Source organism: Tupaia chinensis, unplaced genomic scaffold (assembly GCF_000334495.1).
Source record: "Tupaia chinensis unplaced genomic scaffold, TupChi_1.0 Scaffold000612_1, whole genome shotgun sequence".
Lineage (NCBI taxonomy): Eukaryota > Metazoa > Chordata > Mammalia > Scandentia > Tupaiidae > Tupaia > Tupaia belangeri.
The window spans coordinates 4219934-4236130 of NW_006160131.1; the positions used below are offsets into that span (position 1 = coordinate 4219934).

At 40.8% G+C, this 16197-nt stretch overlaps 1 protein-coding gene across 3 annotated transcripts in view; it reads right to left on the reverse strand.

Annotated features, from left to right (window-relative positions):
• Nucleotides 1-16197, reverse strand: part of CREBRF (CREB3 regulatory factor) — a 69236-nt gene that overhangs the window by 12787 nt on the left and 40252 nt on the right. For 2 of the 3 annotated variants that reach the window (XM_027775891.1, XM_027775892.1), the window contains 4 exons: nucleotides 6694-6888; nucleotides 4997-5186; nucleotides 2562-2635; nucleotides 326-483 (listed from right to left, as the gene is read on the reverse strand). In XM_027775891.1, the coding sequence (XP_027631692.1) occupies nucleotides 341-483; nucleotides 2562-2635; nucleotides 4997-5186; nucleotides 6694-6888 (602 nt within the window). In that variant the 3' untranslated portion in view covers nucleotides 326-340. Of the gene's footprint in view, nucleotides 1-325; nucleotides 484-2561; nucleotides 2636-4996; nucleotides 5187-6693; nucleotides 6889-16197 lie in introns of those variants that run through there. The other variant, XM_006158903.3, reaches the window with a different exon arrangement.

A 16197-nucleotide genomic window follows, 5' to 3' on the forward strand; every position in this document is an offset into this window, starting at 1 on the left:
TCAGGAGTGAGAACCAGATAACCCAGTTTGCTAGGATCCTATAAAATTTATTACTGAGTAAAACAACTGCAGGCTTGACAACTCAGGGTCTCTTTTTCCCCTCCAAAGGAAAGTCAGAAGTTGAAGTTTGTCTTCAAACTTAGTTCAGTGACTAAGGCTAAATTACAAATAGTAATCAGCAGTATATGTTCACGAGTGCTAAATCTAAAAAGATGAAGCTACTCATAAAGGAGAGTAACTACAATGACAGCACTGGAGTTTTTCCTTGAAAGAACTCTTAATATTAATATCCTCTTTAATCTTGTATCTTGCACAGCATGCTATCATGTTGTTATGAATTTTATCCAATATTCTTCTTACCAAGAGTATCTTTAATAAGGATCTCAAGCTTCTGCCCCATGTTGGGTCCTCTCTCCTCTCTCGGATTCTGTACCCGGTTTACAATCTCTTGCTTGATGGAGTTGATTACAAACAATAAATTATCTGTAAGACAGAACAAAATACGTGGAATACATCACTAATGTGGAAGAATTTTATCTTATTATGTAATAACATAGTCATTTTAAATCTGGAAATTGTAAGAAAACGTTAAGAAGGAGGTCAGAGGGTGGCACAGTGGTAAAGTGCAATGCTCTGTGAAGGCATCCCACAGGGTAAGGTTCCCGGTTTAAGGCTAGAGACCTCCTGAAGATGCTGTACTTTTACCCATGATCCAGTACTGGCAAAAAAGCTGGCGGTGGACTGTGGCATCAAGACCCTACTGGGGGTGCTGTCTCTTCCTCATTTCCTCTCTTTCTCTGTCTCTTCTGCTCATGGAAGAAATAAATATATATATTAAAAAATGTTTAAGAAAATGTTCATTAGTGATCGTTATATGCTTTCCTATTCAAAGAAACTAATTTCAAATGATGTTTGATAACACATTGTACTCTTGAACAATGCTATAATCCTGTAAGCCATTTGCCATACTTGTCTTTAGAGCTTTAAGTCCCATGATAGGAGCCAGCCGGTAGACGGTTAGACAGTTAAGGCAGCTGGATCCCATATGGCTGACTGTACAGTTCCAGTCCCAGATCTGATGGCTTGAGAAACACACTGGGTACATGTGCATGTGTGCCCGAATCCCAAGAGGAAAATGGAGGAGAGGGGACTGCAATGTGGCCAGACATTGTGTGTGTATGGGTGCTCTTCCCTTGACCCATGTATGCATTTATAAACACTATCATGATAATAAAGGGGAAAAATACAATTTATTTTGTAAAAAGGGACATTCTATCTTAAAAATATATATACACCATAAATATCATAAAAGGTTTCCCCTGATATTGCAAACAAGGCAATCACTTCTATTCAATATTGTGCTTGATGTCTTAGACATTTTAATAAGGCAGAAAAACAAAAAGGCAAAGATCAGAAAAGAAGAAATGAGGGGCTGGCAAGTGGCGTGGTGGTTGGGGGCGCCGGACTCCCACATGGCTGACCATGGTTTGAGTTCCAAACCTAGTGGCTTTTTTTCTTTCTGAGGTGTGTATATCTCTGGTCAAATTAAAATAAATAAATAAAGTTAAATAAAATAATTCTTTTAAAAAAGAAAAGAAGAAATGAAACCATCTTTATTTGCAGATGATAAATGCTAAGCATAAAAGTCCCAGGGAATCTACACATCTACTAGTGGAATAAATAAGCTTAGCAAGATCCTAAGATACAAGAGTAATACACAAAAATCTGTTTAATCTATTAATAGCAAAGAGTTTAAAATAAAATTTCAAAAATAATTCCATTTATGGCAGCATCAAAAAATATAAAATGTCCACGATTACATCTAACAAAAAATGTTCAAACACACCACACTGAAAATTATGAAGCATGGCAGCAACAAACTAAAATTATTTAGCTAGATTAAGATTACAAATTCATGAATTGGAAGACTTCATTTTAAGATGGTAATTCTTTTCAAATTGATCTCCAGATTCAAAGCAATCCCAATCAAAATTTCAGTAAGGTTTTTTAATAAAACGTGATAAACTGATTCTAAAATGTATATTGATATGAGAAGACCTAGAATAGCCAAAACAACTTTTAAAGAACAAAATTGGATTCCTGGGTTCTCTATGCAAAGATTCCAGTTCATATGACATAGGGAGAGCCTGGGAATCTGTATTTTTTTAAGCACACAGACAATTTCGATAAGCAGTCAAGTGTAGAAAATGTAGGCCACACACACAAAGGTCAATATGTCATTGCTCACTATAAGGGAAATACAAAAACCACTCAACGAAAGGAGCTAACCCAGCAGCATAGTTATAAACAGAAGAAATTATTCTAGCCACAAGTGGACCAGCTCCTTAGTGTAGAGAAGAGATAAGGCTTGAGAGCCACTCATACCAAGAAGACTAAAAATGAAAGAAAATGAAGATATGGCTTACTGAATGGATGAACAAAAAGAAGGCTAGCCAAAAATTGGGCCGAATGCGGAGAAAGGAAATAACAAAACCAAAGGAAAAAAGACTGGTCAGTAAAGTGACAAGAAGTTAATCAAATTCTTAAAAGTTTAGGTTTACCATATTCAGTATTGAGGCCCCATAATTTAACTTTATTAGCTTCATACTGGGCTTTTTTCTTTAACCGACAAGCTCTGTGAAGAAAGGAAGAAGGGATTAGTTCACTTTTTTAAGGTAAATATGTAGAGCATACCTTCTTTTTGTTGCTGTCAGACATTTTAGTAGCAATAAAAAATTACTGTCTAGGGACTAGCAGGTGGCTTAGTGATTACAATGCTAGATGCCCACATGGCTGACTGCAGTTTGAGTCCCAAACCCGGCAGCTTGAAAATCATGCTGGGCTTCTGAGCATGTGTGCCCAAAATCCCAGAGAATGGAGGAGAGGGATTGCAGCGTGGCCACCCCCCACATACCACAGAGTGATTTCTCACTTTCCCTCTCACTGTCTCCGTTTCTGGTGAGTGCACATGCCCTATGACAAAAACCTTAAAACAAAGAGAAACACTGTTTACTGATATTTATCAAAAAACTAAGTTACCATGAAACAAAAGGCATCATTTATCCAAATTGTTTTCTTAAAAATTTAGAACACATTCAAAAATAAAGCTATGACCAGCACATGCCTATTAGAATAGCTAAAATACAAAACTAAACAAATAAAAACTGACAATACCAAGTACAGAAGAGGATATGAAGGAAATGGAACCCTCATATTGCCAATGAAAATGCAAAATAGTCCATATGGCTATTCTGAAAAGCAGTTTGGCAAAAGAAATAAAATGTGTTCACACAAACACTTGTAAGGGAATGTCTGCAGTGCTTTTATTCATAATTGCCAAACTGTAAACAAACTGAATGCCTTTGAACTGGTAAATAGATAAACTGTAGTAAATACCAACAAGGAATACTACTCAGCAATAAAAAGGAACCATGACTCCACACAACAACATGAATACATCTATATGACATTCTAGAAAAGACAAAACTGTAGAGACAGAAAAAAGATCAAAGTTTGTGAGGGGTCAAAGGTGTGAGAAGGGACTGCCCTTTTTTTTTTTTTTAATGAATTTATTTGGGACCAGCAGTTAGCATAATGGCTATGTCACTGGACTCCCATGTAGTCAACCACGGTTCGAGTCCCGGATCTGGTAGCTTAGACTCACGCCAGGCGCGTGTGCATGCGTGCCCAAGATCCCAAGAGGAGAATGGAGGAGAAGGGACTGAGGCATGGCCATCCACCCTGGGGGGTGATTTCTCGCTTTCTCTCTCTGTCTGTCTGTCTGGCAAGTGCACGTGCCCTATAGCAAAAAAAAAGAAAAGAAAAAAACTTCCCAAGAATTTTTTATTTAATTTTATTTATCATTTGCATTATTATTCATTTGCTATAGGGCATGTGCACTCACCAAAGACAGAGAGAGAGAGAGAGAGCAATTAAGCCACCAGGTCTGGGACTCAAACATGGTTGGCGATGGGGTAGTCCAGGGCCTTTAACTACCATGTGACCTGCTTGGCCCCAAGGGCTTGGCTTTTAAAAAGAGACATGAGGGCTGGGGCCAGCAGCTGGAGGAATGGCTATGTCGCTGGACTCCCACGTAGTCAACCATGGTTCACGTCCCAGACCTGATGGCTTAAACTCACGCCGGGTGCGTGTGCGTGTGCCCAAGATCCCAAGAGGAAAAAGGAGGAGAAGGAATTGTGGTATGGCCATCCCCCCTGGGGGGTGATTTCTCACTTTCTGTCTCTGTCTATCTCTGTCTTTCTGGTGAGCGCACGCGCCCTATAGCAAAAACCTCTCCAAAAAAAAAGAGAGAGACATGAGGGAATGTTTAAAGACAATATAAATGTTAAATAACTACATTGTGGTGATAGTTATGATTAGCTATGTCTATCAAAACTCATTAAGTATTCATTAAAAGGGATGACCTTTACTGTAGGTAAATTATACAACATTCCTGACTTACTAAAAAAGCAAACAAAAATACATCTATGATAAAAATATTTAGTATAGGGCCAAGGTGGCATGTGGTTAAAGTGGCTGGATCCTACACGGCCAACAATATTGGTTTGAATCCTAGACCCAGTGACTTGAAAAACATGCCAGGCATGTGTGCTCAAAATCCCATAAGGAGGAGAGAAGGAGAAGGGACTGTGGTATGACAACGTATCATGAGGGGGGCTTTCTCACTTTCCCTTTCTCTGTCTCTCTCTCTCCAGTGAGACAAGCACATTCTGACGAATTAAAAAAAAAATTATGTTATACTGTAATATAATGCACTCGAGTCCATTCACCTCTCCCCTCTTAAAAACTTTTTCCATAAAGCATAAACACCATCTTTTACTTTCAAAGGAAAAATCATAGTGTCATTGTAGAGTTAGAAGAGTAAAATACAGTTTTTGAACAATAGCTGAACATAGGTCTTATATTAAAAATTCATTTAGGGTCTCACCTCATCTTCTAAACTTGATTCATATGAGTGAACATTAACAGCATTTACCTGGAAGCCAGCTTATTTTTTTCCTTCCTTGACCTTGGCCGGGCTGTTAAGGGAAGCTCGCTGACTGGAGTCAGGTCGCTAATCACCTTATTCAGCTTCCGTAACTCATTGCCTATCTGAAGAAGTTTTTTAGGATTTGGAGTCAGGTCTTCTACATCAGTTCTCCGTGACTTCTTTACTGCATATTTTCCTATAAATGGTGTAAAAGCAGTTTAAGTTAGATCATTTTAATTAACAAGAGGTACACTTCCTACAGCTATATTTAAAACCATTACCCTCCCACAACCACTTTTTCAAAATTTTCAGAAGTCCCTGGAAGTTTCAGCATGTCTAATAACCTATCCCAGAAGGGCTAGCCTCCTCTCCTTCCCCACACCCCACCATGGCGCAATAAACATGGGTGATGTAACACAGGACGTTTTTCAAGTCCTTCTCTACTCTTGGGTTTCTAGCCCCAGGATGACAGTCTTAATTATTGCATGGTGGCACTAAACACCTGAAATCTAAGGACTGCAGTCCAGGTTCAACTGCACACAAAAATTGGAGCTAAGGTATAACATGTGGTCAGGAGACAGTTTGGGGATTTTACCCAAACCACGTTTGGATGCTATGACTGAAAAATTTGTCAGACACAGATATTTTAATGTTGGACTGAAAAAAAAATCCAATAAATATGGATCATCTTGCTTGGAAGCTCTTTTTTGGCTGCTTTGATAAATATTTCAGAAGACTCAGATGGCCTTGCTCCATCCCCCAGGGAGAAAAGGTCTCTGTCATCTGAACTAGAGTGTACCAAACATCTTTCCTAGTACCATTACTAGGAAATGCTACTTGGAATTACTTATTGAACTTGTAAGTTTTCACTTCTGGAAGAAATCAATCTGAAGGCCAAAACTCAGTAATAATTCACCAAGAAACTACAGACTTGAGAGTCAATGGAAAGGGAAAATGACACACAAATATATTCAAATGCAATTCCTGTCCTCAAGAATGCTTATAAGCAACTTATATCTAAGGAATGGATGAATATTCAACTGTTTACTGAGCACCAAACTTATTAGTACTTCCTCTTCCTATCATTTTCAAAAGTCTTTGGATTAACATAAAAATAGCATTTATGAAGGAGGAATTCTACTTAATCACAGTTTCCTATAATTCACAACTCAAAATTTGACCTAAGACGATAAGCTTCTCCCATTTCTTCTATTCAACTCTTATCTCTTCACTTGCGTTGTCCGCAATTATTCCTTCTTTCCTTTGTCTCCTCTTTTCTCCCCTTTTCTCCCCAATAACATTTTTATTCCAATCTTCCCATTTACATTTCAACCTGGGGATTGGTCAAGAATGGAAAAGAGGAATGCTGGAGCCATTCGCTTTCTCCCTCACCCTGCTAGTTATAGCAACTGTGACCAGTCAGGAACCAGCAGCCTCCTGTCATTTCCTGGATGGGATGAGGAAAAGAAGGGACTGGAAATAGAATAGTCCACATGGTCCTTCCTCCCTGCTTCGTGATGGATTGACAATGGTAACTTCAAAGGGTATCTGTGAGCGAAGAGCAGTCATACAGCAGCTCTACTGTTCCTGTCCTGGATTGCTAGGGAAGGGTGAACACCTTTCCTAGCTGCACTGAGGAAGCAGTATGGTTTAGTATCTGTGTTTAAAGAGACACTATGAATCTGACTACAATCCCCTCTTACCATGATGTAAACCATTTTTCTGATACATATTACTTGGCAAGGTGTCTCGGTTCCATTCAGAGGGCCTCAGCATCCTCTCTTGCTGTGATGGTGTAAGTTGTTCACTGTATTCCCAAAAGTACCTTCTTTTACCTCTCTTTCGAGAGGATATTGAAGTCATCTCCTTCAAGTCTTCTACAGAATCATTTTCATAGCCTTGAAAGAAAAAAGCACCCCCCCCAATTTCTTAAGCTCCATAAATTCCAATAAGCCAATCAGGATAAGAAAACAAAAAATTCCTTCTATTTGTAACTTTCTTTCATCTGAAAATATCACTGACATGTCAAGGATAATAAAGCAGATCTATAAAACAACTTCTAATATGTCACTCTCTAAGTCATAAAATAGTCAGAGAGTAGGACCAGCAAATAATGTAGTAGTTGACCGTGGTTTGACTCCCAGACCCAGCAGCTTAAAACTCATGCTGGGCGCATGTGCGTCTGTGCCCAAGATCCCAAGAGGAGAATGGAAGAAAAGGGATTGCAGTGTGGCCATCCCCACTGGGGGCTGATTTCTCACTTTCTGTGTCTGTCTCTGGAGAGTGCATGTTCCCTATAGCAAAAATATCTAAAAAGAAAAAAGAAAAGTCAGAGATTAATAAACATGGGTAACTCTATTGTTTAATCTTTCTTGGATTTCTCTTATTAGTATGTGATGCTTTTTTGTATCTTTACATAGAATCAGGGCACACTTACACACAGTTATTGTAATATCAAAGTACAATTAGGTAATGGTACTTACATATCATACTGTGATTTTTAAATGCTTTTTTTTTTCCTATTGTTTATGTGTTTCAAACATTCCAGACAGAAAGGTCTATTTCTATAATGGTGTCCTACTACAGTGTTTCAAGAGGCAGCAGTGGTTCTCTTTTTACCTCCTGTCTTGCCTCTTTTGGAAAGTCACAAAAGATGATAATTCCAGGGTCTAACACTGGCACAGAAGTAAAACGCCATGCTCTGCAAGGCTGGTCCACACGGGAAGGTTTGAGGTTCATGTCCAGAGACCTCACTGAGTCAGGCACACATGCACCTAAGGCTAGCTGAAGCTGGGGGTGGGTTACAGAGTCAAGACCCTGTTCAAGGCCACCTTAGTGGAATGGAGGTTCCAAGGTAGCTGGATTCCACATGGCTGACCACGCAGTTTGAGTTCCAGACCCAACAGCTTGGAAAATACACTGGGTGTGTGTGAGTGCATGCCCCAAATCCTGAGAGGAATAAATGGAGAAGGGATTGTGGTATGGCCATCCCCCCTAGGGGGTGATTTCTTGCTTTCTCTCTTTCTGTCTCTGTCTTTCTGGCAAGCACATTTGCCCTATAGCAAAAACCTCTCTAAAAAAAAAAAAAGTAAAAAAAAGAAAGAGATGGTATCTTTGTACTGGGAAAAAATGTTCAAAAATTTACAGTTTACCAATTTTTTTTCAGAGTAAGAATCAATTAGGAGTATAATTTTATTCACAACATTCTGGGAAAGACAAAATTAAGGGATGCAGTGGTTGCAAAGGTTAGGGGCAGAGGGAGGAGATGGCTATAAAGGAACACAAAGGAATTTTGTGGCATGAGCAAACCCTTCTGTATCGGCTGTGGTGGTGGTTACATGACTATATTCATTTGTCAAGATTCACTGAAGTATACACTGCAAGAAGGGTGAATTTAAATGTGTGGCAATTAAACTCGTTAAACAAGAGTCATTCAGGGGGGAGAATGATTCCTCAGCAACGGTCAGGACAAGCTCTTTTGTTGCATTGCTGGCACTGACAGCATATATTAGAGTACGTACGGCACTCTGAGACAACACAGCAAGTAGTGTGATGGTGAACCTCAGGTTCTTCTTACAAAAGGATAAACAAGTTGAGTCACAATTATTTCTAGAAGTCTGATTTTTTAAAACCCATTAGTAGGGCCAGCAGATAGCCTAATGGTTACATCACTGGATTTTTCACATGGCTGACCATGGTTCGAGTCCTGGACTTGGTGGCTTGAAACTCATGCTGGGTGCATGTGCATGCTTGTCCAAAATCCTAATTGGAGAATAGCGGAGAAGGGATTGCATCATGGCCATGGCCCCTGGGCGGGGGAGTGATTTCTTGCTTTCTGTCTCTGTCTCTCCAATGTGCCCTATAGTAAAAATCTCTCTAAAATCAACAACAACAAAAAACTGTGTTAGAGGGGTCAAGGTGGTATAGTGGTTAAGTTGCTGGATTCCCATATGGCCAACTATGGTTTGAGTCCTGGACCTGGTGATTTACTTTCTCACTTTTCCCTCCCTTTTTTTCTCTTCTTGCTGTCTTCTCTCTGGTGAGCACGTGCCTGCCCTATAGCAAATTTTTAAAAATAATAATAATAAATAAAGCTAAATAAGTAATTAAAAAAAATCTGAAGCAAAAACTTTGGTTTATTTACTTGTGCTTATGTTTCATTTTAAATTAAAGTTGTTTTTTTTTTTTTTTAAACTTGCTAGAGAGTTCATGAGCTTGGCAGAGATGTCAGAGGGAGAGAGGGCCTGGTCCTCCTACAATCCTGTCTCCTCCATTTCTTCACCCTATTAGGATTTTGGGCATGCACACATACGTACCCAGCGTGTTTCTCAAGCTATTGGGGGCAGAACTCACACTATGTAGTCAGCTACGTGGGATCCAGCTCCATTAACTTCCAGGCTTGGGGGCCGGCCGTAAGGAGTTCATCTCACTCCAGTGATCAATCCAGCTTTGGAAAAGGTACAAAGATACTGCAGTGTCAAAAACAGCCTTTTTGAAAAGGCCTAGAGCCCAGCTCTGTGGCACACCAGTAATAAATTGCTTAAGAAAAGCTGATCCCACATGACAAGTGTGGTTCAAATCCCTGGCCTAATTAGCCTGAAATATGTCTGGCAGGAGCACATATCCCCAGGATCCAGTGGGCTGGAAGACTGGAAGGAGACTGCAGCATGACCAGACCTTATGGAAGGTACTCCTCTCTCTCTCTCTCTCTCTCATGCACGTGTACACACTCTATCATTAATTTAAAATGTTTGTAACTAAGCTAAGCAAAAATTACAGGTACACAGACACCATAGTAATTTAGATTGGGAACACCTAAACACAGCCAGATGCATAAACCCAAACACTCTCAATGTCAGTAAGTGATGTTCTACACTTAAGTCTACCCCAACCATAAATATAGGGAAAAAAATCTTTACACAGTTCCCTGGGGCAACTCATTCCTCCAGATTTGCTCTTTCAGCCAAAAGCTACCTTTGTCTTCCCTAAAGTGGCCAGAATTTTTTTTTTAAGAATTATTTTATGTAACTGTATTTATTTATTTTTAAGTTTTTGACCAGAGAGGGACAAAGCAAGCCGCCAGGTCCGGGACTCAAACCATGGTTGGCCATGAGGAAGTCAAGCACTCTTAACTACCACACCACCTGCTGACCGCAGGTGGCCAGGATTTCTGACAAAACATTGTTCCCTTTACTTAATATACTCACATATTTCATTTGACACTCCTAAGAACCTGGTGAGGAAGAGGTTATTAACCTTACTGACACAAGTAATATGCTCATGGGGAGTTGCTATGATTTGGTAGAGGTAGTACCTAGTTAGTCCTCATGGCTCAACAAGTCTAGCTCTGGTCTGACCCCCTGGTCGGGTACTTCAGGAAGCCAGATTCATATGGGTGTGTGTATGATTCAATTCCAGTCCCAGCAGCATCAAAAACATGTTGTGCATATGTGCCCCAAATCCCAACAAGATGGAGAAATGGGAGAGAAGGGACTGCAGTGTGACTATGCCCCACTGGAAAGTGCTTTCTCCCTCTCCCATTCTCTGACCTTCTAGTGATACAAGTTCCCTCTATTAAAAAAAAAAAATTCTGGCTCCAAGAGGACTTCCCACTTTCCTTGTAAGTAACTGGTTATATGGTCTGAATGAATTTTTTTCAAATATATCCCATGTAAAGTTCAAAGAGTCATGTTTTGTTTTGTTTTGTTTTGTTTTATTTCTTCTGTTACACCCAAATTAGTTATTGGCTTTATTTACTTATAACATTTTTGGGGAAAAGAAAGTATTTAAGGGACATTATTAGTTTTCTTTGACTTAATATATTAAAATTTCCTAGGGCCAGCAAGTGGCATGGGGGTTAAGGTGTTGGACTTCTACATGGCCAGCTGTGCAGTTTGAGTCTTGGACCCAACAGCTTGGAAAATACACTGGGTGCACATGCATGCATGCCTAAAATATGGAGGAGAATGGAGGTAAACAGATTGTGATATGGCCATCCTCGTGGGGGAGGACTTCTCACTTTCCCTCTGTCTCTCTCTCTCTGGTGAGCATATGCTCCCTTGTGGCAAAATTCTTAAAAACAAAAACAAAAAACCTCTAATAACGCATTATATAAATTAATGAACACACACACACACACACACACACACAATTTGTTGATGTAAGTCATCTACCTTTCAATACAGAGACCACCGTGATCAAGTATAATACAGAAAGTTACATTCCCAGATCTCTAGTCTAGTATTTAGGGTCATTAAATATTTCTCACAATAGGGACCAGCAGTTGGTATAATGGCTATGTCTCTGGACTCCCACAGAGTTGACTGCAATTCGAGTCTCGGACCCAGTGGCTTAAACTCATGCCGGGCATGAGTGCGTGTGTGCCCAAGATCCCAAGAGGAGAATGGAGAAGGGATTGTGGTGTGGCCATTTCCCCTGTGGGGTGATTTCTCACTTTCTGTCTCTGTCTTTCTGGCAAGTGCACATGCCCTATAGCAAAAACCTCTTTAAAAAGAAAAATAAATAAATAAAAATAAATAAATAAATTTCTCAAAATAGGTTTTGAGGAACACTGTTACCATAAGGGAACTTCATCCCATCACCCATGAATTCTGTGGGCACATTATTTAAGAAACTTTCTCTCTCTTGCTAAATATCACAGTGCACTGAAGTATATATTTTTTGTTTGTTTTTTTAATAGTTATTTATTTTACTTATTATTATTATTATTTTAAATTTTATTCATTTATTTTATTTTACTTTTTTTTTTTTTTTGAATTTGACCAGAGAGAGACAAAGAGAGAGAAGGAAAGTGAGAAAGCAAGCTGCCAGGTCGAGGACTCGAACCATGGTCAGCTATGTGGGATTCCAGCCACCTTAACCACCATGCCACCTGCTGGCTCTGCACTGAAGTATATTAAAAGACTCTTAAGAGGGAACCAGCAGTTAGCGTAATGGCTATGTCGCTGGACTCCCACGTAGTCGAGTGCGGTTCGTGTCCCGGACCCGGTGGCTTAAACTCATGCCGGGCGTGTGTGCATGCATGCCCAAGATCCTGAGAGGAGAATGGAAGAGAAGGGATTGCGGCATGACCATCCCCCCTGGGGGGTGATTTCTCGCTTTCTGTCTCTATGTCTCTCTCTGTCTGTCTGGCGAGCGCACGCACCCTATAGCGAAAAAACTCCCCCCCAAAAAAAAAAACTCTTGAGAAATAATAAAAGTAAATAAACTAACCCAACTCTAAGTTCCAGAAAGAACTGCTCTGTTCATATCTGTAGACCTAATTCCTAATACACATAGTACCTGACACAAAAGCAGACACTTGAAAATAATTCATCAAATAAATTATTTTGTTTAAGGCAACATTTCCTGTGGAACTTTTTCTTTTCTTTGCATTTGGTAGATCATCATACCAATCTAACTCATTCCTTCCCGACATAAAAGTCAAAGGCTGACTCTGTGGTTCAGCAATAATGTGTTACTTAAGGGAAGCCAGATCCCACATGGCAACCACAGTTTGCATCCCCAGCTTAGTTGGCCTGAAACACACTGGGCATATGAGGGAGTGCCCAAGATCTAATTTAAGAAACTCTCTCTCATGTGCACATGTGCTCCAACATGAATACAGAAAAAAAAAAATTTCCCCAAAGGAAACATCCCATCTTTTAAAAAAGTTAAGACCATATCCATTCCCGGTATTACCTTTGGTTACTACAGGATACTGACATTGAGCTGGTAAAGTCAACCGTGAAAATGTTTAATGGGGATTATAAAATAAACTCTCAATCTGGGGACCTAATTCTTAGTCTTAGAATCATGTAATTTCATGCCCCCAAACAGTGGTAGCCTGTCTGTAGAATAGGCTCTATTAAAACTTGGGAGCCAGTCCAGAATAGGGACTGAAACTCCATTTTGCACCTTTCCTGGAACTTCGTAGGCTCATGAACTGTTGTAGCCATCTGCCAAGAAACTGCATCAAGGGAGCTAGTCATCACAAAAGGGCCTTTGTAAATGGTCTGCTATAAACTAAACCAATAAACCCACCCAAAAACTAGTGCTCTGAAGAAATATAACTAGCCTTGCTTTTCTGAATCAAGTAATTTCTTCCTATGTCTTAATGATAATTCACTTTTACAACCCTGAAGTTGCTTATTTAGCTCTTTCTTCTAAGGAAACGGGGAATTTTCATTAGCAAATGCGAATAAAGCCCAAAATTAATATACTTTTGTGGTTAAAGCACGTCATTCATTACATTTGTGAGCACTGTCCAAGTAATACTAATCAGAAGGGTTTTACTTCAGGTCAGCTGGAAGTAAAAGAATTAAATGTCATCTTAAACACTCAGAAACACTGTTACATATGCCCAAGAAGATAACTTGACCATGCCTAATCCCAGCTAACCCATAAAGCCACTGCCTGGTTGCTTAAGACCAATAAGCTCACAAATAAGGACTGTTCTACAAGAGACAAGAGAAGAAAATATGGCATGACAGGACAATACCAATTACAATCCTCTCTAAGAGAGCCAAAGGTTGGTAAAATGAAAACGGGGGTCAATTTATCATGGGACCTCTCTTTATGGACCTCATCTCTCAATATATTTATCCAGATGGAACCAAGTCAAAAAATCAAGGGTGTGGGGCTGGCAGGTGGTGTGGTGGTTAAGGACACTAGACTCCCACATGGCTGACTATGGTTCGTGTCACGGATCTGGTGGCTTGCTTTCTCACCTTCTCTCTCTCTCTCTCGCTCTGTGCCTCTCTGGTCAAACTAAAATAAATAAATAAAGTTAAAATAATTCTTAAAAAATAAAATCAAGGGTGAATTTAAAGTGAAGTTAAAAGTTAAAAAAAAAAAAAAAAAAGTCCTCCTGGTCTGGTGCTGCAGGATGGTTCTCATGGACCCAAACCAGTCCCCACTGACCTAGGCCCCAGACTTCAGGCCAGCCCAAAAACTTAGGTTATAGGTTCATCCCAGTACCAGGCTGGCTGCCAAGGCCTCAGACTTCAGAATGGCCTCAAGAGACCCAATACCCAGGCACACTCCCAGAGTCTGTAGGGACTCCTAGGCCTGTATCCAGAGTCCCAGGGGCCAGGCTAGCTTCTGGGGAGTCACGACTGAGCCTACCCTATCATCCAGGTGTCACTTAAGTCCCTGGGATTCAAGCTCAAGTCCTACCCCAATGCCAGGTCGGCTCCTATAGCCCCACGTTTCAGGCAGGCTCCCATAAACCCAGGCTCCAGGCCTACTCCCATAGAACTAGGAACCAGGGTAGCCAGTATGGACCCAGAGGCCAGGCGTACGTGCCTACTTACCCAGGTACCTGACCAGCCCAACCAAGGACTCTAACAGCAAGCCCACTTACAGACACCTCCAGGTGGTCCACTGAAAATTTCTGGATAGACTATTTGGTAAAACGCTTTCTCTGGCAAAGCCAGTCTGTAAAGACTAGAAGAGGTGCCTATATCACCAAATGAACAGACAACAATGCAAGGCCATAGGGAAACATTTTAAGCCATAGGTAACTGACCCAAAAGAAATGGGGATCTATGAACTACTGAACAAAGAATTCAAAACAATTATCTTAAAGAAGCTCAATGAAATACAACAGAACACAGACAATAAATGAAACTAGGAACACAACACATACACAAAATAAGATGTTTAAAAGAGACAGAAGACCATGACTTTTCTGACAATCGAATAATCACAAAAAACTTGCCAAATTTAAAGAAGATGAATAACCAGATCCTTGAGAGTCAAAGAACTCCATGTACAGATGACTCTTGAACAACACTGTTGAACTGTGCAGGTTTACTTATACATGGATTTTCTTTTTTAACTCATCAAAGTTATCACTTTTGTTTTTTTGAGTTTTGCTATAGTGTGCATGTGCTCACCAAAGCGAGACAGAGACAGACAGGGAGAAAGGGAATGTGGGAAATTGCCACCTAAGGAGGATGGCCACAATGCGATCCCTTCTCCATTCTCCTCTTGGGATTTGGGGCGCACATAACACATGTGCCTGGCATGATTTTCAAGCTGCTGGGTCTGAAACTCAAATGGAGACACTGCCAAAGCGGACTTGAGAAGTGGGCTGAGGAGCCAATCTTCATCTGTCTTTAGGGATGACTGGTCACAGCATGAAGATGACAAGAGTGAGGAGAGAGGAACCTCTAAATTTGCTCTGCCTTCTCGGAGCCAAGGTGCAGCTCCAACAGCAGAATCACAAACTGGCTCTCCCAGGTGCTGAGGGTGGCAGTGGCCACTGGCCAGAGAGGTAGCAGGACGGGAATGGTGGCAGGACTTGGGGCTGAGAATGAACACACACTTTCTCCACTCCACTCCAGCTCTAGCTAGAGCAGGCTATTAGTAGTTAAGTTTTGGGGGAATAAAAAGGGAGGCCAGCCAGTGGTGTGGTGGTTAAGGTGGCTTTATCTCACACAGTCAGCTTTGCAGTTCAACTCCTGGACCCAGAAGCTAGAGGGACATGCTGGGTTCATGTGCATGCATGCCCAGGGTCACAAGAGGAAAATGGAAAGGGAGGGATTGTGCCATGGCCATCCCCCCAGATGGGTGCATTCTCACACCCATCCCCACCCCCCTGAGTGCACATGCCCCTATAGCAAATTAAAATTAAGAAGTTATATGTGGCACTGGCTCATAGCTTAGTGGTTAAGGGAGGTGAATTCCACATGGCCAATTATAGTGTGAGTCCTGGCCTGAAAAACATGCTGGGCATGTATGCTTGCATGCCTACATACTTGACAAGATTGAGAAATGGATGAGAAGGAACTGCATTGTGACCACACTCCATGGAGGGTGCAAGGGTGGATGCTTTTTCCTCTCTGTGTCTCTTTCTGGCATGTGCATATTACCTCTGGCAATTAAAAAAAAAAAGTTACATGGATTTTCAACTTAAGTGTCAGCATCCCTAGCACCCACATTATTCAACGTTTAACCATAAGATTAAACATAAAAAGATTTTCACCAAGACACATTTTAATCAAATTCTCAAAAAGGAAAATCAGGGACCAGCAGTTGGCATAATGGCTATGTTGCTGGACTCCCATGTAGTTGACCGTGGTTCGAGTCCCGGACCTGGTGGCTTAAACTCATGCTGGCGCATATGTGTGCATGCCCAAGAGCCAGAGGGATGAATGGAGGAGAAGGGATTGTGGCGTCGTCATCCCCCCCGGGGGGGGTGA